Raw genomic sequence first — 24,232 nt, 5'->3', positions numbered from 1 at the left:
AAAGTTACTGAGGGAGGGGGTTAATTTTACTTTTTATTTTCAAATATATTCTGTTGCTGTGTTTTCTCAAGTTTATGACTATGTTCCCTTCCCCTAATAAAGATTTCCTTACGTGAGCCTCAGACACAAGTCTTGGAGCCTTTGTGAGTGGGGTAAATTCTGCCAGTTAAGAGCACCCAGGAAGGGAGTGTATAGTTTTCTCAGGTTTCTGGGTGATAGGTGGGTGGGTTCTTTTCTAAAAGGTGCCCCAGAGCTATTGAATCTGGCCCTTTTTGCTTCCATTAATCACTTGGCAGAAGGGTTACATTTGTTCAAGTGAAACACAACAAAATATTTATTTTTTATTTCAGAAGTGTTAGCACTCAATTGCTGTGAGCTCTTGCTCACATGTATGTCACTGTAAGCAAAAGTGACTGTAAATTAGAGTGAAACGAATGAAGCAGTTTTTATATTTCAAGCTGGGGGAAATAGAAAGGTAAACAGATTAAGTGCTAAAGCAGGGGTCTCAAACATGCGGCCTGTGGGCTGCATGCGGCCCGCAGGGTTCTTTCGTGCAGCCCGCCAAGCTCCCCCCGCCTACCCTGTGGCGTCGCAAGCCCCGCACCGCTCCCTGAAGTGGCTGGAACTATGTTCCTGCAGCCCCGGGGGCGGGGGGGTGCGGGTGCGGGGGTAAGAGGTCTCCTTGCTCTCGCTTTCAGGCACTGCCCCCCGCAGCTCCCATTGGCCGGGAACGGGGAACCGCAGCCAATGGGAGCTTTGGGGGAAGTACCTGGAGGCGCAAGAGCAGCACATGGCGCCGTGCCCCCCCCCCCCCCCCCCCGCCCCCCCCCCGGGGTGGAGCGGAGGGGGGCCAGGGCAGGCTCTGTGCTGCCACCCCAGAGCCACTCTAGGTAAGTCGTGCCGGGCCGGAGCCCGCACCCCACACCTCAACCCTCTGTCCGGAGCCCCCTGCCACACCCCAACCCCCTGCTGCACCCCTCACCCCTCCTGCACCCCAACTCCCTGCCCTGAGCCCCCTGCCGCACCCCTCACCCATCCTGCACCCCATGCCCCAATTCCCTGCCCTGAGCCCCCTGCCGTACCCTGCACACCTCCTGTACCTCAACTCCCTGCCCTGAGCCCCCATCACACCCTGCACCCCTCCTGCACTCCAACCCCCTGCCACATCCCACACCTTCCTGCACCCCAACTCCCTGCCCTGAGTCTCCTGCCACACCCTGCACCCCAACCCCCTGCCGCACCCAGGGGCAGCAAGGGGTGGGTGTCAGTGATGCGGCCCTTGGGCCAATGCACTAGTCCTCATGTGGCCCTCATGGTCATTTGAGTTCGAGACCCCTGTGCTATAGTAAGCTTGAATTTTTTTTGTTCCCATTTGCAATAATATTGGCCTTATTGTGAGTACAAAGTTTTGGTAAAAAATAGCTACATGATTTTTAACTGGTCTTTTAAAATTCACATATTTGCGGACATATCAGCTATTCAGTTCTTTCCAATGTGGTTCCTTTAAGAAGTAAAAAGGGGAAGTGACTGCTGGCAAAGCAGTGCATGAAGAGACTGGGTAATAACTCTTCAATGACCAGAATGAAAGCAGAGGGGCCTCCATTTTCCCATGGAGTAGCAACACCAACGAGTTGTGCAGTGCAGAACGGCTCGCACTGCATTGCACATTTCCCCCGTCCCAGCTCCCAAGGCATCCAGCAGAATTACAGCCACAAATAAAACGGGATGCAATACACAGATTCGTTTACAAAGTTTGTGACCCCGCCAGTTTGCTATAGGATGCTGTGGTCCTGCTGCTCCCTGCTGGATACGAACTGCAAGAGCCTAGCCTGGGGTCAGCTGTTTAAAGTGAGTGCTGCCCTTGTGCCTCCCCGCCCTCAGGGTGTTGCTCTGGCTGTGATTGGTGGAGACTGTTCGCGGGGTGCGTGTGACAGGGGTTTCTCCTCCCCCGCCCCTCACACTCGGGAGATGGTGAGTACTGCGGCTTGTAGGAGTGCGGGCTACTGCCTGCCGGGCGCCTGGCCTCGCGGCGGCTCTGCACGCCGGGAAGGGAGCAGCGGGGTTCGCCCCCTTCTTGCTTGCAGCCGGGCGGGCGGATTTGCGGCTCCCGTGGGCATTGCAGGGGCTCGCAGCCTTCCACAGCCAGGCAGAGGCGGCAGGTTTGGATAATTTTTGGTGGTGCCCAGAAAGGGTACAAGTCTCTCTCTCCACCCCCCGCCTAAGGCTCTGGGCGGGGGTTCAGGTTCCGGGAGGGAGTTTAGGTGCGGGAGGGGTCGGACTCTGGGAGGGAGTTTAGGTGCGGGAGGGGGCGGGCTCTGGGAGGGGGTTTAGGTGTGGGGGGGGGGGAGGGTCGGGCTCTGGGAGGGAGTTTGGGTGTGGGAGGGGTGAGGGCTTCGGCTCTGGGAAGGAGTTTAGGAGTGGGGTCCAGGCTCTGGGATGGGGCAGGAGGTTGGGGTGCAGGAGGTAGTCAAGGATTTGGCGCCTTCCTCCTGAAAGCAACCTGCACACCCCTCTGGCAGTGGCTTGGCGCTCAGGGCGGGGGCAGCGCGTGGAGACACCCCGCCCCCAGGGCCGCAGGGATGTGCCGGCTGGCTGCTTCCTGGAGTGGCGCAGAATGGGCAGGCAGGAAGCTGCCTTAGGCTGTGTCTACACTTCCACTTTCAGTGCTAAAATTTTAGTCATTCAGGGGTCTGAAAAACACACCCCTGAGCAACAAAAGTTTTAGCACTGAAAAGTGCCAGTCTAGACAGCGCTTTATCACTGGGAGCCGTGCTCCCAGCGATAAAGCTCCCACTGCTCGTTCGGGGTGGTTATTTTTTTTATCCCTGGGAGAGCTCTTCCCCAGCGATAAAGCATGACAACACTGCCCATGTCATAGTGCTGCTGCAGCTGTGCTGTAACGTCAGTAGTCCCAGTGCGCTGCCGGTGATGGTGGCAGGGGAGCTGGAGGGGAGGGCGGGCAGGGCCAGGGGAGCGACCCAGCCCCGAACATTGGTGGAGCTGGTCCCCCGGGCCCTGAATATTCACGGGCCCATAGAACTCAGTGCCCCTCCAGGGGCTGCTGGAGGGGGTCGGGTTATTGAGCGGGCGAGGCTGGAGCAGGAGCGGCAGAGGGGGTATTGGGGAGAATGCAATAGCAGGGTAGGCTACAGAGGGTTGGTGGCATTGCAGTATTGGGGGGGATGCAGAAGTGGGGGAGTTTTCAGAGAGAGATGTGGGGAGGGTCTGGGGTAGGGGACAGGCTGGGGAAGGAAGGAAGGAGAAGGCGGCAGGTAGCTCTGCCCACCAGAGGGATTTCTAGTGACCAGGAGAACTTGAGGAAGGAAATGAGTTTGTGTACAGTCCTGTGAGCCTTAGACTACATTCCTAGCTTCTTTCATTAGCATGTAGAGTATGTACTTGGGTAGTGCCCCCCCTCCCCCCGCATGGGTTAAAGTAGCTGTGTAGAGAGTGAGACACTGCTTAGGCCAGTAAAGAAACGCCTGAATCCTGTGTACCCAAGTACATACCCTATAGGGCTCTCTACTCAGCCTTTTCTGTCTATGCTGCTGTCTTTAGCTGTTTTGTGTCCAACTGCCTCCCTGTTGCTGGAGCCTTGCCCTGTGTAAGGAAAAGACTCCAGCAGTGAGGAAAGACTCCAGTGGTGGGGAAGCAGCTGGCAAAGACTCTGCCAGCTCCCTGCCACTGGAGCCCTTCCCTGCTGCAGGGAAAGGCTCTGGCCATGGGGAAGGGTTCTGGCAGGGGAAAGGTTGCTGCTGAAGCTTTTCCCACTGCCTCCCCCCTTCCAGAGCCTTTCACTGATGTGTAGCGACCCATGGCACTGTGGACGCAGCCTGTTCTTCACTGCGGCAAGTGGCTACGCATACCCTACATGCTGCTGAAAGTGGTGTATAGTGTAGACATAGCCTTATGGTGCCATAGGTGAAAGGATGACCTTGTGACTAAACTCATGTAGACAGGCTGAGGAGATCTGTTCCTGACTCTGCCACGGCCACCCTGTGTAACCTTGGACAAGTCACTTTATCTGTTACAGAGTGAGATAGAATCAATAATCCTTACTTAAACACACAGATTTCTGGGGGGGAGGGTTTCTCCAGGGCAGCTGGACCCATTACTCTTTGAGTAGGAGAGGAAGGGTGGCCTTCCATGGCTGGCCTGATGTTAGGTGGTTGCTGAGGTACACAGGCTCTTGGCAGTCTCCTGTTAATTTCAGCAGCTTAGTTGGGGATGAAATGCTATTTCTTACAGAGCTGTCTGGGACACCAGGACAGACCCTGAAATAGACATCCTTTGTGTTCAGGGACAATCTGGTCACTATATATTTGCCCCAATAGGCTGGGAGTTCCTAGAATTTTGCATAGGAATGCAGGGCTCCTCTGTTCAGCTACTCCAAGATCAAGCCTAAACCCTGCATGAAGATGCAGAATAAGTTACTACACATGCTGATAGGTGGTTCTTGTTAGCTCTGACCAGGCTAGAAAAGGATCGGTGTGTCTTTATGGGGCAGAGCGGATAGCTGTTCAGAAAGCACTCCAAACAGTTAAAGTGGGGAGGAAAATTTAGGTTGAGGTTTATATTCTGATGCCTGTTACCTACAATGCCCCTCCTGGAGTTTGGTTTTAGTATGGACTATATACACACTCTGTATACATTGTTCAGAGCAGGGGAGGAACTCTACTTCCCACATCAAGGCATTGCTGCATACTGATCCTTACAACATCCTTTTGAACATGTAGAGATACTGATGTGCTTTTTATTAAATAGTCTTCTTGATAGCTTTTAAAAGATCTTGTTAAGGATTCCAGCCCCTGTTAGTCCAGGTGACTTGACCAACACTGCGGGTCCAGTAGAGAAGTTGACAGACTTTTCTGAGTCCTGTGATGATATTTTGACATCAGCTATTACAGAAGACTTCAGTAGGAGAGATGTAGATGAGGGACGAGAGCGATTATATTAGAAGCTCACAGATTAGAAGAGAGCACTGTGGGGAGGCAGCTTCAAAATGTGAAGAATCTTCCAAACAAACGTTTTTCTGAGTCTCCAGCTGTGACAGTTTTTGGGGTTACCTGATGGGTCTGGAAAGAATCACTACCCCCTGCTTACAGCGTGAGACCCTTGTCTTTGCCCACCAGAGGAAACCTTCCCCATCTACTGGGCTGCTGGCAACTTGAGTGCTCCAATCTGGGCTCTACAAGCCCCACTGATTTTACCTAAATTCATTTAGAAATCAATGTAATTAAATCAATGAAATTTGTGTGTAGAAGGAGCCGAACTAATACACTCTCCTAGAACTCTGAGTGACTTAAATTAAGCAACTAAACAAGTGAAATGATGTTTAGGGGAGCAGGAAAGAGATGGTTTTTTTTGTTTGTTTGTTTTTTAATTTTCAGCTGATTGAAAAGTTGGAAAAAAAATTTGTTTCGTGTTGAACAAAATATTTTGCTTGCCAAATTAATTTTTTTTGGCTATTTAAAACTCTTTTTAAAAGATAAAAGCACAGTGCTCTATTCACAAGAGGCTTAGGCACCTCTGGCATGCACAAAACGAAGGTAGGAATGCCATCTGGGATGTGGGAGAATCAGGGGTGAATCCCAGCCCAGGAGCAGGGGTTTGTACCCAGGTTTCTCCTCTTTCTGGTGAGTGCCCTAACCAACGAACTATTGGCCATGGCTCTGTCTCTCCTGTTGAAGCTGTTCCACTTGTGTAAATATGTATCGGACCAGGGACTGGAACCTGGGTGTCTCCCCAGTGGGTCCCCTAACGACCAGGCAATAAAGAAAGATACTCTCTCTCTCTCTCCCACCCACAATGAACTTCAACAGGAGAGACTGAGAGAGACCCACCCCCAGAACACCCTATAGCCCAGTGATAAGAACACTCACCCGGGATGGGAAGGGGGAAAACCTGGATTCCAGTCCTCACTCCAGAGCGGAATTCAAATCTGGGTCTCCCACATCCCAGGTGACTGAGTGCCCTAACTACAGTGGGATGGGGGCAGCACTGCTATTATCACCTCCTCCTTGGTGTTGTGAATCTAGCCCGAAAAAAATAGTTCAGTTAAAATGAACCCCCAATTAGATATTTCCTACATTTCTTCCTTTTCTTTGAAATAATTAATCAAAATTGACATGAATTTGTGAAATGTTTCAGTCAACCTGAATGCATTTTTCATCAAAAAAAAGTTTTGGCTGAAAAATCTTGTCTAGCAATAGTCATAACCTCTCTCCTTCATATATGACCTTTGCATGAGTTCAAAGAAATGTAACTGTGTGGAAAGCTTGCATGGGTAATAACAAGCCATTTTGGTGCCAGAGGGACAGAAAGAAATTGTGATAAACATTTTATTAATGATCTTAATTTGAAAAAGTGTATGAAATTCTTAACATTTTTCTAAAAAAAACCCCAAACTTCCTGCATATTTAGCCTTCAGAGTAAATGTAACATTGAGGCTAAACCAATTGTATCTAGCCATAGTTATAGGGATGTGTATCTAAATATAAAACCTATACTGGAACCTTATTGCAAACTTATGTACAGATTTGCTATTATACCTCAGTATTATGTACTCCCCTGAGGCCTGGTCTACACTACGGGTTTAGGTCGACTTTAGCAGCGTTAAACCGAATTAAGCCTGGACACGTCCACACAACGAGGCCCTTTCTTTCGACTTAAAGGGCCCTTTAAACCGGTTTCTTTACACCACCTCCGACGAGGGGATTAGCGATAAAACCGGCCTTTGCGGGTCGGAATTGGGGTAGTGTGGACGGAATTCGATGTTATTGGCCTCCGGGAGCTATCCCACAGTGCTTCATTGTGACCGCTCTGGACAGCGCTCTCAACTCAGATGCACTGACCAGGTAGACAGGAAAAGACCCGCGAAGGTTTGAATTTCATTTCCTGTTTGCCCAGCGTGGAGAGCACAGGTGACCACGCAGAGCTCATCAGCACAGGTAACCGTCATGGAGTCCTCCCAGGATCGCAAAAGAGCTCCAGCATGGACCGAACGGGAGGTACGAGATCTGCTCGCCATATGGGGAGATGAAGCAGTGATAGCTGAACTCCGTAGCAGTAAAAGAAATGGAAAAGTATTAGAAAAGATCTCCAAGGCCATGAAGGACCGAGGCCATAACAGGGACACACAGCAGTGCCGCGTGAAAATTAAGGAGCTAAGGCAAGCCTACCACAAAGCCAGAGAAGCAAACGGAAGGTCCGGGGCAGAGCCGCAAACTTGCCGCTACTACGCGGAGCTGCATGCGATCCTAGGGGGTGCAGCCACCACTACCCCAACCGTGTGCTATGACTCTCTCACTGGAGAAACACACAGGGAAGACGGTTCGGGGAACGAGGAAGATGACGATGGAGGTACTGTAGGTAGCTCACAGCAGCAAGGAAGCGGAGAAACCGGTTTCCCCAACAGCCAGGATATGTTTGTGACACTGGACCTGGAACCAGTAACCCCCGAACTCACCCAAGACCCTCAGGGCACACAGGAGACCTCTGGTGAGTGTAACTTTGTAAATATTTGTAAACATTACAAAAAAAAGCAAGCAAGTCTGTTAACGTGTATGGGGATGGAGCGGAAATCCTCCAGGGACATCTCCAGAAAGCTCTCCTGGTTGAAATGGGGTGATTTTATTAAGGGGGACATTCAGAGGCGCCCGTTCCTGCTATTCGGACCAGAAATGTTCCCCGCTGTTAGCCACGCGGTGGGGGGGAGGGGTGAAGTGATCATCCCAGAGAATCGTGTGTGTGTGTGGGGGGGGTGGTTTACTTGTGTTTGTGCCGCATGTTAACCGGGAAACCGCAGCCCCCTCCTTTTACATTGAAACCCCATTTTAAATGGACAACCCAATTCATCCTTGAGATGGGAAATGCGCTGCTGTTTGCAACCTTTCCCGCATGTTAAGAAGGTTAAATAAGCCAAAACACTGTGGCCTACGATGGCTGCCTGCAAGCCGAAATATGCGACCTTGTAATGAAAGAGTGTACCCATTGTTCCCTAAAATGTGTCTTTTTTAACCACCTCTCCCTTCTCCTCCACCAGCTGCAAATGTTTCTCCTTCGCAGAGGCTCGTGAACATTAGAAAGAGAAAACGTAAGACGAGGGACGAGATGTTCACGGAGCTGCAGATGTCCTCCCACGCTGATAGAGCACAGCAGAATGCGTGGAGGCAGTCAATGTCGGAGATGAGAAAAGTCCAACATGAACGAGAGGAGAGGTGGCGGGCTGAAGACGATAGGTGGCGTCAGCTTGCAGACAGACGGCAAGAGGCAATGCTCCGTCTGCTGGAGCATCAAAGTGATATGCTCGAGCGTATGGTTGAGTTGCAGGAAAGGCAGCAGGAGCAGAGACCGCCGCTACAGCCCCTGTGTAACCAACAGCCCTCCTCCCCAAGTTCCATAGCCTCGTCACCCAGACGCCCAAGAACACGGTGGGGGGGCCTCCGTCCACCCAGTCACTCCACCCCAGATGATCGCCCAAGCATCAGAAGGCTGGGCTTCAATAAGAGTTAAAGTTTTAAAATGCAGTGTGTCCTTTTCCATCCCTCCTCCCCCACCCATCCCTGCTACCTTGGCAATTATCCCCCTACCTCTGTAAGGAACTAATAAAGAATGCATGAATGTGAAAAAACAATGACTTTATTGCCTCTGCAAGCGGGAGGGGAGGGGAGGGTGGGGTGGGGTGGTTGGTTTACAGGGAAGTAGAGTGAACCGGGTCGGGGGGGGGGTTGGAGGGTTCATCAAGGAGAAACAAACAGAAGTTTCACACAGTAGCCTGGCCAGTCACAAAACTCGTTTTCAAAGCTTCTCTGATGCGCACCGCGCCCTGCTGTGCTCCTCTAACCGCCCTGGTGTCTGGCTGCGCGTAATCAGCGGCCAGGCGAGTTGCCTCAACCTCCCACCCCGCCATAAATGTCTCCCCCTTACTCTCACAGATATTGTGGAGCGCACAGCAAGCAGCAATAACAATGGGGATATTCTTTTCGCTGAGGTCTGAGCGAGTCAGTAAGCTGCGCCAGCGCGCTTTTAAACGTCCAAATGCACATTCCACCACCATTCGGCACTTGCTCAGCCTGTAGTTGAACAGGTCCTGACTCCTGTCCAGGCTGCCTGTGTACGGCTTCATGAGCCATGGCATTAAGGGGTAGGCTGGGTCCCCAAGGATCACGATAGGCATTTCAACATCCCCAATGGTCACTTTCTGGTCCGGGAAGAAAGTCCCTTCCTCCAGCTTTCGAAACAGAGCAGAGTTCCTGAAGACGCGAGCATCATGTACCTTTCCCGGCCATCCCACGTTGATGTTGGTGAAACGTCCCTTGTGATCCACCAGGGCTTGCAGCAGCATTGAAAAGTACCCCTTGCGGTTTATGTAGTCGGTGGCTTGGTGCTCCGGTGACAAGATAGGGATATGGGTTCCGTCTATGGCCCCGCCACAGTTTGGGAATCCCATTTCAGCAAAACCATCCACTATTGACTGCACGTTGCCCAGAGTCACTACCCTTGCTATCACCAGGTCTTTCATTGCCCTGGCAAATTGGATCACAGCAGCCCCCACAGTAGATTTGCCCACTCCAAATTGATTCCCGACTGACCGGTAGCTGTCTGGCGTTGCAAGCTTCCACAGGGCTATTGCCACTCGCTTCTCAACTGTGAGGGCTGCTCTCATCTTGGTATCCTGGCGTTTCAGGGCAGGGGAAAGCAAGTCACAAAGTTCCATGAAAGTGCCCTTACGCATGCGAAAGTTTCGCAGCCACTGGGAATCGTCCCATACCTGCAGCACGATGCGGTCCCACCAGTCTGTGCTTGTTTCCCGGGCCCAGAATCGGCGTTCCACGGTATCAACCTGCCCCAGTAACACCATGATTTCCACATTGCTGGGGCCTGTGCCTTGTGAGAGGTCTATGGCCATGTCAATTTCCTCATCACTCTCGTCGCCGCGCTGCAATCGCCTCCTCGCCTGGTCCGGGTTTCGCCTTGGCATGTTCTGGCTCTGCATGTACTCCAGGACAATGCGCGTGGTGTTCATAGTGCTCATAATTGCCGCGGTGATCTGAGCGGGCTCCATGATCCCAGTGCTAGCTATGGCGCCTGGTCAGAAAAAAGGCGCGAAAGTAGTATCTGATGGACCAGGAGAAGGAGGGCGGGAGGGAGGGAGGGCCGAGTGACGACATGGCGTACAGGTACAGGAACAGGGAGAAACACAAACAACTGTCACACAGAATGGTCCCCCCAAAGATTAAACTGGAAACCCTGGGCTTAGCAGGCCGTTGATTTCACGGAGGAAGGGGAAGCAAATGAACACAGAACAAATCTATTTTTTACATCTTAAGGTGGCAGCCGACGCTGCAGCATGAGTGACAGCCATACCAGTATGACGATGACGGGTACCAATCATAATATGCCATCATCTGCCAAAAGGCAAGGGGCTGCTGCTGTGTAGCAATGCAGCCCCACGTCTGCCAGCCCCACGTCCGCCAGCACCCAGCATCGCCCTCGGCCTCTTCTGGGTGCTTAGCAGACAATATTGGGCAATTGGCAGAAAATAGTATATTATGACTGGTAACCGTCATCATCGAAACAGTAGCATGTCTGCCCAGGTGGCCATGATTGACAGCCATACCAGTACGACGACGACGGGTACCAGTCATAATATACCATCGCCTGCAAGGGGCTGGTGCAATGCAGCACTACGGCTGCCAGCCCCACGGCTATCACTCATGCTACACCGTCTACCGCCAAAAGGCAGTTAGCAGCTGCTGCTGTGTAGCAATGCAGTCCCACGTCTGCCGGCACCCAGAGGACATATGGTGACGGTGAGCTCAGCTGAGCTGAGCGGGCTCCATGCTTGCCGTGGTATGTTGTCTGCACAGGTAACCCAGGTAAAAAGGCGCGAATCTATTGTCTGCCGTTGCTGTGACGAGGGGGGAGGGGCCTGACGACATGTACCCAGAACCGCCCGCGACACTGTTTTGCATCATCCGGGCATTGGGATCTCAACCCAGAATTCAAAGAAAAGGCGCGAACCGCTTCTCGGCTCGAGCTGTGGCGCAAACGTAGTATCTGACGGCCTAGGGGAAGGAGGGAGGGGGGCCGAGTGACGACATGGCGTACAGGCACAGGGAATTAAAATAAAGAACGGTGGCTGTGCATCAGGGAGAGACACAAACAACTGTCACAGACTGGTCCCCCCCAAAGATTAAACTGAAAACCCTGTTGACGGAGGGAGGGGGAAGCAAATGAATACAGAGAAAATCTATTTTTTACATCTTAAGACGACGGTGCAGCGTGACTGATAGCCCTCGGCATCTTTCTGGGTGCTTGGCAGCAAATACTGGGCGGTGTATGACGATGGTCTTCAGGCCTATTGCACGAGCTGCTGCTCAGGGAAGACTCTGCTAACGTGCGATGACCCGACTTGTAATAGGCCGGCTAACAGTCATAATACACCATTTACTGCCAAAAGGCAAGCCCCACGGCTGCCAGCACCCAGATCGCCGATGAAGGCTACCAGTCTACTGCACCGTCTACCGCCAAAAGGCAGTTAGCAGCTGCTGCTGTGTAGCAATGCAGTCCCACGTCTGCCGGCACCCAGAGGACATATGGTGATGGTGAGCTCAGCTGTGCTGAGCGGGCTCCATGTTGTCTGCACAGGTAACCCAGGTAACCCAGATAAAAAGGCGCGAATCTATTGTCTGCCGTTGCTGTGACGGGGGAGGGAGGGAGGGGCCTGACGACATGTACCCAGAACCGCCCGCGACACTGTTTTGCATCATCCGGGCATTGGGATCTCAACCCAGAATTCCAAGGGGCGGCAGAGACTGCGGGAACTGTGGGATAGCTGTGGGATAGCTACCCATAGTGCAATGCTCCGGAAGTCGACGCTAGCCTCGTACTGTGGACGCGGTCTGCCGACTAGAGCACCTAGAGCATTTTATTGTGTGGACATACACAATCGGCTGTATACAACCGATTTCAATAAAACCGGCTTCTATAAATTCGAACTAATTTCGTAGTGTAGACATACCCTAAGAGTAATTGTCAGGACCCCTATTGCAATTTAAAGTGCAGTTGTGATCAATACATCATTATGAAGTCCTATATCTGCTGAGACAAGTGGCTAGTGACCTAGTTTTCCACAAAGATACGGTGACATGAAGCATTGTACCAACATTCCTGGCTGATGTGGCACTACCTTTTCTCTCTGTCATGATGTTTTACTACCAATGTTGCACCCAAATGTTTCTTAAAGAGACGAATCCAGAATTTGATGTAAAAAGATCATTTAAAACTATCTGAAGAATCTATCTAGCTATTTTAAAAAAAAATAAATAAAACAAATGGGTGGTTGATAAACTTTTTCTTGTTCATGAGTTTAGAGAAGCGACTGATCTAGAAGGACTTCCTCCTGGAGACAGAGAGCATCTGAGAAGCTTATGAACCTACTGCATTGCAGGCCTGCCAGCAGCTGAAGCCCATTCCATCAGAGTTATTGCCGTTCTGTGGGCATAAGCAGCTAGCATTCTCTGTGGAGCTGTGCCAGCAGCTTATCTGGTTGTTGCTTAACAAGTTTTCCTTGAAATTATTGCTGTACTATGAAGAAAAGTTTTGAAGGCTGTGATTAACAAATAGCTCCACCCGGTTGTTGTAGGAACTGTGAATAAAATTCCTACTTGTTGGTGCTTGTAAAGCAAGAATTGGGGTAATCAGTTTAACAGGTAAGGACTCATTTTTAATATCCTTCATTGTCATTTTGGGTGAGCTATTTATATGCTGTGCACTTAACCCAAGACTAACCAGGAAATGTTGAAATATATCACTGATTCTTTTTAATGCTTTTTATGAATAATGCAGCTGAAGAGAAGAATCTCTGCAGTGTGGTTCTGTCTATTAATGAATTTTTGGCTGCTGTGACTGAGTAACTTACTCAACAAAATTTTTTGCCTCCATTTGTGTTTTGATAGTTGCTACTAAGAGCGATTGATTTCACTACTTGCTAAAGGGGTCACGAGTCTTTGCCGAACAAAATGGGAATGCTGTACCATTCTGAAGTATTCTACAGAAACAGATTCCTTTCTTAACTTGTAATGGTTTAAAATAATTCTACTTTGCAAATTTAGCTTCACTATAATTGAGATGCATGTGCACTATCATGTTAAAGCTGTTTGACAAAGCAAAGAACTATGTGCTAGGAATGTTTTGCAATAGAGGACTTTATAATACATTCACCCTTTTTCATTGCAATTAATCTACAGTAACATTTGTGTCCACCACATTTACTTAATTTATAACCAAATCCAGGTTTTTTTAAACTCTGGGTTCCAAAGATCAGTGATGTACAATAGAGAAACCGTTTGAGACTTGTTTAAGAATTAGATTGAGCATCAAGCATAATCTAGTTATCAGGCATACGTTGAAACATGGCAATTTGGCTGTCCGCTTGTATTAGTGGTAGTGTAGTAACACTTTCCTAGCCTGCCTAGAAGTACAAAGCAACATAATGTGTATATTTAGTACACTCAATCTCAAAGTGAAAGGCTTTCAAATTAAATGACAACTCCAGTTCTTTAAACTGTTTTTGCTCTGATTGGCCTCCAGAAGTATTCGGCAGTATCCCACAATGCCTGTTCTAGCCACTCTGGTCATCAGTTCGAACTCTACTGCCCTGGCCTCAAGTGACCAACCCTCAGACCCGCCCTTTATATTCCCCGGGAATTTTAAAAATCCCCTTCCTGTTTGCTCAGCCAGGCGTGGGGTGCTATCAGCGAGTCTTTCCAGGTGACCATCCCTCCACGCGCCAAGCGAGCCCCAGTATGGAGCAATGGCGAGTGCTGGACCTCATCAGCGTTTGGGGGGAAGAAGCTGTGCAGTCCCAGCTGCGCTTCAGCCGTAGGAATTACGACACCTTCTGGCAGATATCAAGGGCCATGATGGAAAGGAGCCATGACCGGGACGCACTGTAGTGCAGGATTAAAGTGAAGGAGCTGTGGAATGCCTACCACAAAGCCCGCGAGGCAAACGGTTGCTCAGGTGCTCCCCACACGACCTGCCAATTCTACAAAGAGCTGGATGCGATACTTAGGGGTAACCCCACCTCCACTCCAAGCACCACCATGGACACTTCAGAGCAGGAGGAGGAAGAGGAAAGCAGGAGTGAGGGTGCTGGGGCGGGGGGAGACACCCCGGAATCCCTGGAGCCATGCAGCCAGGAGCTCTTCTCGAGCCAGGAGGAAGGTAGCCAGTCACAGTGGCCGGTACTTGGAGGACAAACAGAAGAGCAGGTTCCCCGTAAGCAGCTTTTTTTTTCCCCGGGAAGTTTTTTTTCGGGAAGGAATTTTTTCGGTGCGGGCTCTTTGGGAGAGGAAGTTAAGGCTGCATGCATGCCTAAATGTGGAATAGTGCATTGATATGGTCTATCACATCACAGTAATCAGCCTCAGTAATCTCTTCGAAAGTGTCCTCCAGAACGTGGGCAATGCGCTTGCGCAAGTTTATTGAGAGAGCCACCGTGGTCCTTGTTCCAGTCAGGCTAACGTGTCCACGCCACTGTGCCACGAGGGGCAGGGGGACCATTGCTGCACACAGGCAAGCTGCATATGGACCAGGGCGGAAGCCGCATTGCAGTAGAAGACCCTCCCTTGCTTCCCAGGTCACCCTCAGCAGCGAGAGATCTTCCAGGACGAACTTCTGTGGAAAATGTGATGACAGTGTTTAGTATAGGGGCCCCCTGCAGCTGTTGACTCTCCCCAAGGCACAGAAACCCAGAGGACAGTACAGCCATGAAACAATCAGTCCCCCTTACTCACCATTTTGGGGCTCCCGTGGGTTATGTGCGCTCTCCTTGGGATGGGAAAATTATACTATTGTGCAGACTGTGTGTGCCCTCCTTAAGTGCAGGGGAATCATTACTCTGTCTGGTATAAACAATGCTGCCTCTGTTAAGTGTTGCGTTTTGGCTTTATAGATGCAACCTTGAGATCTTAGCCGTCTGTGTTATCACCAGCTGAGAGACTGCAAAGACTCAGGAAGAGGCCGCGAAAAAGCAAAGACGACATGCTGATAGAAGTGATGCATCAATCTCTTAAAGAGAATCAAAAAGCACAAGAGTGGAGGGAGAGCGAAAGCAGGATCCGCCAGGAAAACGCAGCTCACCGGCGGCGAAGCACGGAGCACCGGCAGCAAAGCACGGATCGGCTGATAAGCATCATGGAGCGCCAAGCGGACTCTATCCAGGTGCTTGTAGCCATGCAGGCGGAGCACTACCGCGCCCCCCCCACCCCCGCAGCCCTTGTCCCAAAACTCTTTCCCTTGTGCCCCCATATCACTTCCAACCCGCTTTCCCCAACATCTGGGTTCTTACTGCCACCAGCTGCCTCCAACACCTGTATCTTCACCACCAAGCCCTGAAAACTACGACCCTTACCCTCTGCACTCAACCCCCATCACCATGCAGTATAGCCATCCTGAAGTGCAGCACTCATTGCACAGCACTCCATACAGGACATATGCAAATCTGTGATTGTACCATTCCCCACCCCACCCCCCTTGCCCTTTCTGATTCCCAAGCGGTTGTGTTCCTTTTCAATAAATGGATTTTTTTGGCTTTGAAAACAGTCTTTATTATTGCATAAAGTAAAAGCTACCTTAGCCCAGGAAAGAAACAGGCACTGCAAATCAGCTTAGCAAACACAGATTCCTACTAACATTGGAACCACTGCACTTCACTCCCGTGCAGGGCACCAGACATTACTGCTGGTTTTCAGCCTCAAATTGCTCCCTCAAGGTATCCCTAATCCTTGCAGCCCCATGCTGGGCCCCTCTAATAGCCCTGCTCTCTGGCTGTGCAAATTCAGCCTCCAGGTGTTGAACCTCGGCAGTCCATGCCTGACTGAATGTTTCACCCTTCCCTTCACAAATATTATGGAGGATACAGCACGCGGATATAACCGTGGGGATACTGTTTTCGGCCAAGTCCAGCTTCCCATACAGAGATCACCAGCGGCCCTTTAAATGGCCCAAAGCACACTCCACAGTCATTCGGTACCGGCTCAGCCTGTAGTTGAACCGTTCCTTGCTGCTGTCAAGGCTCCCTGTGTAGGGTTTCATGAGCCACAGCATTAACGGGTAAGCGGGGTCTCCAAGGATCACAATTGGCATTTCGACTTCCCCTACTGTGATCCTCTGCTCTGGGAAAAAAGTCCCGGCCTGCAGCTTCCTGAACAGGCCAGTGTTTCGAAAGATGCGTGCATCATGCACCTTTCCGGCCCAGCCTGCGTTAATGTCAATAAAACGCCCACGGTGATCCACAAGCGCCTAGAGAACCATAGAGAAATACCCCTTCCGATTAACGTACTCGGATGCTAGGTGGGGTGGTGCCAGAATAGGAATATGCGTCCCATCTATCGCCCCTCTGCAGTTAGGGAAACCCATTTGTGCAAAGCCATCCACAATATCCTGCATGGAGTCAAGGTTCTTCTGAGCAGGATGCGATTAATGGCCCTGTAAACTTGCATCAACACGATTCCAGTGGTCAACTTTCCCACTCCAAACTGGTTAGCGACCGATCGGTAGCTGTCTGGAGTTGCCAGCTTCCAGATTGCAATAGCCACCCACTTCTCCACCGGCAGGGCAGCTCTCAGTCTCGTGTCCTTGCGCCGCAGGGTGGGGGCGAACTCATCACACAGTCCCACAAAAGTGACTTTTCTTATCCGAAAGTTCTGCAGCCACTGCTCGTCATCCAAGACTTGCATGACGATGTGATCTCACCACTCAGTGCTTGTTTCCCGAGCCCAAAAGCAGCGTTCCACGGTGCTGAGCATGTCCGTGAATGCCACAAGCAATTTCGTGTCATATGTGTTACGTGACTAATATCATCGTTGGACTCCTCACTGTCACTTTGGATCTTAAGGAATAGCTCGACTGCCAAACGTGACATGCTGGCGAGACTCATCAGCATTCTCCTCAGCATTTTGGGCTCCATTTCCCGCAGACCAAAACGGAACACAGACTGCACTGCACAGAAACCGTTAAAAGATGGCGTTGAAAGATGGTGCCAAATGTGGACGGAAACACAGGGATTACTGGGATGCGAAGAGTTGCATCACACAGCGTTGGGACAAGACCCAGAATGCCCTGCACCTCCCCCACCCTCTTCCCACAACGCCAGAATGGGAAGAGGTGCTCTGGGGGATAGCTGTGGGATAGCTGCCCATAATGCACCACTCCCAATGCCACTGCAAGTGCTGCAAATGTGGCCACGACGGTGTGCTGCCGGCTGTCAGTGTGGACAGACTAAAGCGCTTACCCTACTCAGCTGTACGAAGACAGGTTTAACTCACAGCACTGTACAGCTGCAAGTGTAGCCACACCCTAAATCCCCTAACATGTAAAACGTCCATCTGGCATTCTCTTTCGAAAACAGAGCTGCATTATCATAGGGGGTCAGCAAGATCACCGCAAGCACTGGAAGTAACTTGGGTAGGAAGACGTGGTACCCTTTGGCACTTCAAACTTAGACTTGGCGTTCTAAGAGCTTGATGAACACTGGAAGCTTTCTCAATCACAAGCATTTTTAAATGCCTCTTTTCCGTAGAGTGGAGTGCAGTTAATGTTAAACCAATTGTAAGGGATACTGCTGATTTTTCTCCTTGTATAAGAGATTTTCCACTAGGCTTTATGACGGGGGTGGGCAAACTACGGCCTGCGGGCCACATCTAGCCCGCGGGACTGTCCTGCCCGGCCCCCGAGCTCCTGGCCCAGGAGGCTAGCCCCCAGCCCCTCCCCTGCTGTCCCCCTCGCTCGCAGCCTCAGCTTGCTTGCTCCGCTGCCAGCGCAATGCTCTGGGCGGCAGGGCTATGAGCTCCTGGGGCAGCGCAGCTGCAGAGCCTGGCCTGACCCGGTGCTCTGTGCTGCGTGGTGGTGGCAGTGGCGGTGTGGCCCAGATCCAGCTGGGCGACACGGTTGTAGCGCTGCCATCCACCGGTGCTCCAGGCAGCGCGGTAAGGGAGCAGTGGGGGTTGGATAGAGGGCAGGGGAGTTTGGGGTGGTGGTCGGGGGCAGGGGTGTGGATAGGGATCGTGTGGGAAACGGGGGGTTGAATGGGGGGATGGGTCCCCAGGGGGCAGTCAGGAAGGAGGGGGGTTGGTTGGGGCAGCAGGGGGCAGTCAGGGACAGCGGCTGGGATTCCGGGGCTAGTCAGGGGACAGGGAGAAGGGGTGGTTGGATGGGACAGGGGACCTGGGTGGGGGCGTCAGGAATGAGAGGAGAGGTTGGATGAGGCAGCGGAGGTCCGGGGGCAGTCGGGGACAGGGAGCAGGGGTGTGTGGATGGGGCAGGGGTCCCAGAGGGGCTGTCAGGGAACGGGGCGCGGGGGGTTGGATGGAGCAGGAATCCGGGGGTGGGTCAGATAGGAGGTGGGGGCCGGCCCTCCACCCCCTCCCCAACCGGCCCTCCATACAATTTACGAAACCCGATGCAGCCCTCAGGCCAAAAAGTTTGCCCGCCCCTGATCTATGAACTTATTTCACATTGGAAAAATTTGAAGTGTGCTTAAATGTTCTTAAATTCTGAGGACTTCCTGTGTGTTATGATTAGTAGGACTTTTTTATTGGTGTCTGCCTTGCAGGAAGGTCACAAGAACATTGAAGTACATGTACTTAAAACAAATATATTACGGTCTTTACAGCGGCGGCTCCAGGCACCAGCGCTCCAAGCACGTGCCTGGGGCGGCAAGCCGCGGGGGGTGCCCTGCCAGTCCCTGTGAGGCCGGCAGTCAGGCAGCCTGCGGCGGCATGCCTGCGGGAGGTCCTCTGGTCCCACGGATTCGGCGGCAATTCGGCGGCAGTTACGCCGAATCCGCGGGACCGGCGGACCTCCCACAGGCATGCCACCGAATCCGCGGGACCAGGGACCTCCCGCAGACGTGCCGCCGAAGGCGGCCTGCCTGGCGTGCTTGGGGCGGCAAAAAAGCTAGAGCCGCCCCTGGATCTTTAAATGAATGACTTAAAATAGTGAAGAAAAACTTGAATTGAAGCAGCTACAAAAATCCAAGCAAAAGCATCAGTTTTCTTGTGCGTGATTTTCTCCAGGGCTAAAACTGGAAAGAAGAGCAAGAGGAAACATTCTGAGGTCATTCTGTTCTTAGCAGAGATGTATGTGACAGTAAAGGTTCATTTGTCATAAATCTGCAAAACAAGAAAATCAATTTAGAGCTAGGGCAAATAAATACTCCAACTTCTTTTACGTTGGAGAGCAGTTCTGTTGCTGCATGATCTCGGAACACAACTGGAATTATCATTGGTTTACTTTGGTCTCTTAAGCCTTGTCTATATTTACAGCGGGCCTGTGCAAAGAAGCAGTATATCTTGCTATTTTAAACTGCAGCTTCTAACATGGCTCCAGCCCCAATGTGGAAGGGGCCCTAAATGTAACAGGTTGTGTAAATATTTATATCTTTACATGTATATTAACTTTTCAGTAAAACAGAGACAGAGGGCTGAAATGTTTGCACTTCCTTATGTTTTGTTTCTTCTGTGATGTCTCTGTGAAGTAACACTGATTTTAATTCCAAGGGATACTGGGGGGGAGAAGGGGAGGGTAACCTGTTATAATGGGGCTCCTGAGATACACTACATGCTTGTAAGAGGGTTGCTGCCTCTGCTTAATCTTTTTAGATGTACCACTGCCTCAGTTTCCCCTTTGTATATAACAGCATGCCACAAATCTTAGTAACATATAAGATCTTCCTTCTGGGTCTTCAAATACCATTCAAAATGGACCCCACCCTTTACATAGCTGGGTTTCTCAAGTCTTTCTCCTAAGTCCTGGGGCCCATCGCTTAATGCGAGAGTTCCAGGCAGCTGGTTCACTGCTCAGCTACAAGGGTTCACTCGATCTCCAGGCTATCCCTGGCTTGCTTACCAGCTTCTTGCCCCAGCCCTGTTTGGGCGCATTCTGTTTATTGGACCCTCAGTGAGCTCATGCAGCTCTTTTTCCTCTTTGGTCACAGGGATTTAGTTCTTGGCCCAGCTTCTCTTCAGCTATTTCCCTGGGCTCTGCCATGAGGGAAGTAACAGCTCTTCTCCAAGCTTCCCCAGAGAGAGGCTTTCAAGCAGCCCCTGCTTCTCACACAGGCCCTCTTCCAGACTGGGCAACTGGGCTTGACTTTTATTGTCTGCCTTGCTTACATGATCCCAGGACACTTCAGTTAGTCCAGGTGGACTACATCCCTCAGAATCCCCAGCTGTGCTGGGCCACACCTGCACTTCCAGGACCTAGTGCCCTGGTACAGTGCTGTACAGATAAAATCCCCAAATCCTCAGCGTGTAGGCTTGACAATTACAAATACACTATAAAAATAACAGTTGAAAACTTTCTCTTACCTATGAATTGCTCCCTTCTCCTCCAATGACTGACGTCAGAAACACCACAAGGAAGTAGTAGAATGATTCATTTATATCACAGTAGCGCCTGTAGGTGCAGATTGGGGATTGCGCTTGGCACCTTGCACACATAAGAAAAAGATGGTCTCTACACCAAAGAGCTTAAGTATTTAAATATTTTGCTTTCTGTGTTGGTGTTTTGTTTCTTGTTTTTGTGGTTTTTGTACTTGCAACCATTGAAGGAGAAACAATATTGAACGCTGCACATAAGACTTGTACATAGGTTATTTTTAAAATGCAAAAATCACTTTTTTAACTCTGATGTGGGTGTGGGCCTGAGCCAATATCCCAGAGGGAAAAAAATTCCAAAGTTCAAGATACTAAAGATCAAAACTTGTACTCTGTAGTTTGGGCCACTCTCTGGTTTAAGAATAATACTACTGATGTCGGATCTCGCCTCTTAAGAATATTTGTGACAGCTTTCCGGTTTCCCCTCAGTAGTGCAAGTTGTCTGCTTTGTGCTTGTAAGACAGCAGCAACTCTCTATACTTCTGCTTTATTGCTGTGGAAATGAGAACAACTTAAAGAAGTGAAAGTGCTTTGTTCTGCATTAGATAATGGGTGCCTAGAGGATTCCTAATACATGTGTTAAGATGGGGATAAAACTATATGACATGACAAACCATTAAGCAAAACAAAGTGATTGCAGCAGCAAATTCCTTTTTGTGTCTGACTTGTGGTATGCTTTCTTTTCTAGGGGGATTAAATGACAAAATGTGGAAGGCGACTGTTCTGCTGACTTTGCTGAGCCTGAGTCTGACCTTCAAACTAGGTTGTGCTCATAAACAATGGAGTGTCTTTCGCAACATGTTTAAAAGAATCCAGTGTTCCACACCATCAAGAGGAGACCCAGGGCAGCCACTCTTCCTTACCCCTTATATTGAAAGTGGGAGAATTGAGGAAGGTAAGAAGACGTTTACAAGTTACCTGCCTAGAAAACCTACCTCTTTCTAAACTTTCTGTAGAACCTTACTAACTTGCACTAATGACTGGGAACAGCTGTTGATTACTGAAGCTTGGAAGCTATAGGGTATGTCTACACAAAGACAAATAAACCTGTGGCTGGCCCAGGTCAGCTGACTCGGGCTCCGGGTATGAAAAATTGCTGTGTAGCTCTCTGGGCTTGGGCTGGCACCTGAGCTCTGTGAGGGTGGAGGGTCCCAGAGTTCAGGGTACAGCCTGAGCCTGAATTTTTACACAGCAAATTTTAGTCTGGCAGCCTGAGCCCAAGTCAGCTGACCTGGGTTAGCTGCAGCTGTGCTGCGGGGCTTTTATCCCCGTGTAGACATTGAACAATAAGGAGATCGTGCAGCATAATGAACTGTTCACTTGGCAAGTGCAGATTTAGTTAGCCGTGATGCTACATAAAATACTACTAAACATAATGTAAAATAGTCTTTTAAAAGAATTGAGGTATTAGAAACTTGAGGCCTATCTATAGCCCTCTGTTATGAAAGTGGCTTGAGAAGTACAGAGATAGAAGAATAAAAATTTTGATGAGTAAAATCTCACTAGTTAAAGCGCAATCTCATTTTAACACCTCTAAAATTGTTCACTTAAATTGGTACAAATGTGGCAAATGACATGGATGTAGGAGCTGACTAAGCTGATGTTCAGATGTTGCATCTCATACAAGAAAAGTTGCATCCTAGAGAGGGCCTGATTGATGAGAGAAACTCCATTGCTTTTCTTGTATCTGTTTTACTTGTTGCTTTTTAGTAAGGGGATCAGTGTTCTTCCCCTTCAGATAGAGCCCTGACTGCTGTACGTGTGTGTTTGTAGTAAATGTAGAATTGAGATATATGTAAATTCTAAGTTCAGGCCCATCTCTAGACATGGCACACAGAATCTGAACCATCCCAGTCTTTGGGAAATTTCAGTTTTGGAGCTCTGCATCTTAGAATCCCACTAATATACTTAACGCTGAGGAAGAAGGAGGCATTTCTGTATTCAGGCTATGAAAATTTTGAGAACCAGAAACGCTTTTGGATGTTGCCTCTCATTCACAACTGAGGTCTTCAGAGTGATTAAGTCCCATTCCAGATCCCATGGAGAAAGGGTAAGCTCCAGGAAGTATGGCTGCTTGAGGGGTAGTATTTGCTATGGGAGGGGAGTGGGTAGTGGGTTGTTCCCTCCCTGTTCTCTTCTTCTCTGGTCAGTAAGGGATCTGCATGTCCCTGGGTTTATTCCTTGTAATGACAGACATGTTAACTTGAATACCCCTGTGACGGGTTGGATCACAGAAACCCCCTTGGGAGCTGCCACCCGATGTGCAAAGACTACCCCTGCTTCTGTTTTCCCTGCTAGCTCAGGACTCCAGCACCCTGTCTTGCTGAGCCAGACACTCCCGTCTGGCTCCAGACACAGACCCAGGGTCTGAATCACTTGTCCCAAAGCTGCAAGTTTACCTGAAAACAGCTCACAATAGTGTGCTTGTCTTTAGCACTCAGATGCCCAACTCCCAATGGGGTCTAAACCCAAATAAATCCGTTTTACCCTGCATAAAGCTTATGCAGGGCAAACTCATAAATTATTCGCCCTCTATAACACTGATAGAGAGATATGCACAGTTGTTTGCTCCCCCAGGTATTAATACATACTCTGAGTAAATTACTAAATAAAAAGTGATTTTATTAAATACAGACAGTAGGATTTAAGTGGTTCCAAGTAGTAACAGACAGAACAAAGTAAGTCACCAAGCAAAATAAAATAAAATGCGCATATCTATGCCTAATGAAACTGAATACAGATAATCTCACCCTCAGAGATGCTTCAGTAAGTTTTTTCTCAGACTGGACACCTTCCAGGCCTGGGCACAATTCTTTCCCCTGCTACAGCTCTTGTTGCAGCTCAGGTGATAGCTAGGAGATTCTTCATGATGGCTCCTCTCTCTCCTTGTTCTCTTCCACCCCTTTATATATCTTTTGCATAAGGCGGGAACCCTTTGTCCCTCTGGGTTTCCACCCCCCCTCACTGGAAAAGCACCAGGTTAAAGATGGATTCCAGTTCAGGTGACGTGATCACATGTCACTGCAAGACTTCATTACTCACTTGCCAGCACACACATATACAGGAAGACTCACAGGTAAATACAGCCATCTGCAGACAATGGGAGTCATCAAGATTCCAAACCATCCTTAATGGCCCACACGTTACATAATTACAGTAGGCCCTCAGAGTTATGTTTTATATTTCTAGTTTTAGATACAAGAGTGGCACATTTCTACAAATAGGATGATCACACTCAGTAGATTATGAGCTTTGTAATACCTTACAAGAGACCTTTTGCATGAAGCATATCCCAGTTACATTATATTCATTTTTATTTTTATAAAACCATATAGACTGCACAATGTCACAACCCCTCTCTTTATTAATGCTTGTTTCAATCTTTTTTGTCTCTCTCTAGGAAGGCAGTTAAGTTTGGTTGGGCCTCTCCAAGGAGTAAATGTGAAGAGTTACTCTGGCTATCTCACAGTGAACAAGACTCACAACAGCAATCTCTTCTTCTGGTTCTTCCCTGCTGAGGTAAACGTACTATTGAGATGAAATACTCCTGTGCCATTTAACCCCCCCGCCCCCACTTGATGGCACTGCTTAGTGTATTTACAACAGAAAGCTGACTACAGAATAGCAGTACTTTACCTTGAAAGCTAGGCATAACACAAGCCAAACATGAACATCTATTTAATAAGGGTGAACATCTATTTAATGGTAGCCAGACAACACAATAAATTCCTCTTGAAAGGATTGCTTGTACTTTACCTCCTTCTTTTCCCCAGCCACAACATTCT

The 24,232-nt window shown here is 49.6% G+C and overlaps 1 protein-coding gene across 2 annotated transcripts in view; it reads left to right on the top strand.

The window, feature by feature from the left end:
• Window positions 1-1,853: 1,853 nt before the first annotated feature.
• CPVL (carboxypeptidase vitellogenic like) overlaps window positions 1,854-24,232 on the top strand; it is an 86,794-nt gene continuing 64,415 nt past the window's right edge. The window contains exons 1-4 of one of the 2 annotated variants that reach the window (XM_034760707.1): window positions 1,854-1,971; window positions 12,378-12,716; window positions 21,136-21,342; window positions 23,848-23,966. In XM_034760707.1, coding sequence (XP_034616598.1) covers window positions 21,153-21,342; window positions 23,848-23,966 — 309 coding nt within the window. In that variant the 5' untranslated portion in view covers window positions 1,854-1,971; window positions 12,378-12,716; window positions 21,136-21,152. Of the gene's footprint in view, window positions 1,972-1,996; window positions 2,160-12,377; window positions 12,717-21,135; window positions 21,343-23,847; window positions 23,967-24,232 lie in introns of those variants that run through there. The other variant, XM_034760708.1, reaches the window with a different exon arrangement.

The sequence above is a fragment of the Trachemys scripta genome, chromosome 2, assembly GCF_013100865.1.
Source record: "Trachemys scripta elegans isolate TJP31775 chromosome 2, CAS_Tse_1.0, whole genome shotgun sequence".
Lineage (NCBI taxonomy): Eukaryota > Metazoa > Chordata > Testudines > Emydidae > Trachemys > Trachemys scripta.
The sequence above is the reverse complement of the archived record's forward strand: the minus strand, read 5'-3'. Positions and strand labels throughout refer to the sequence as shown.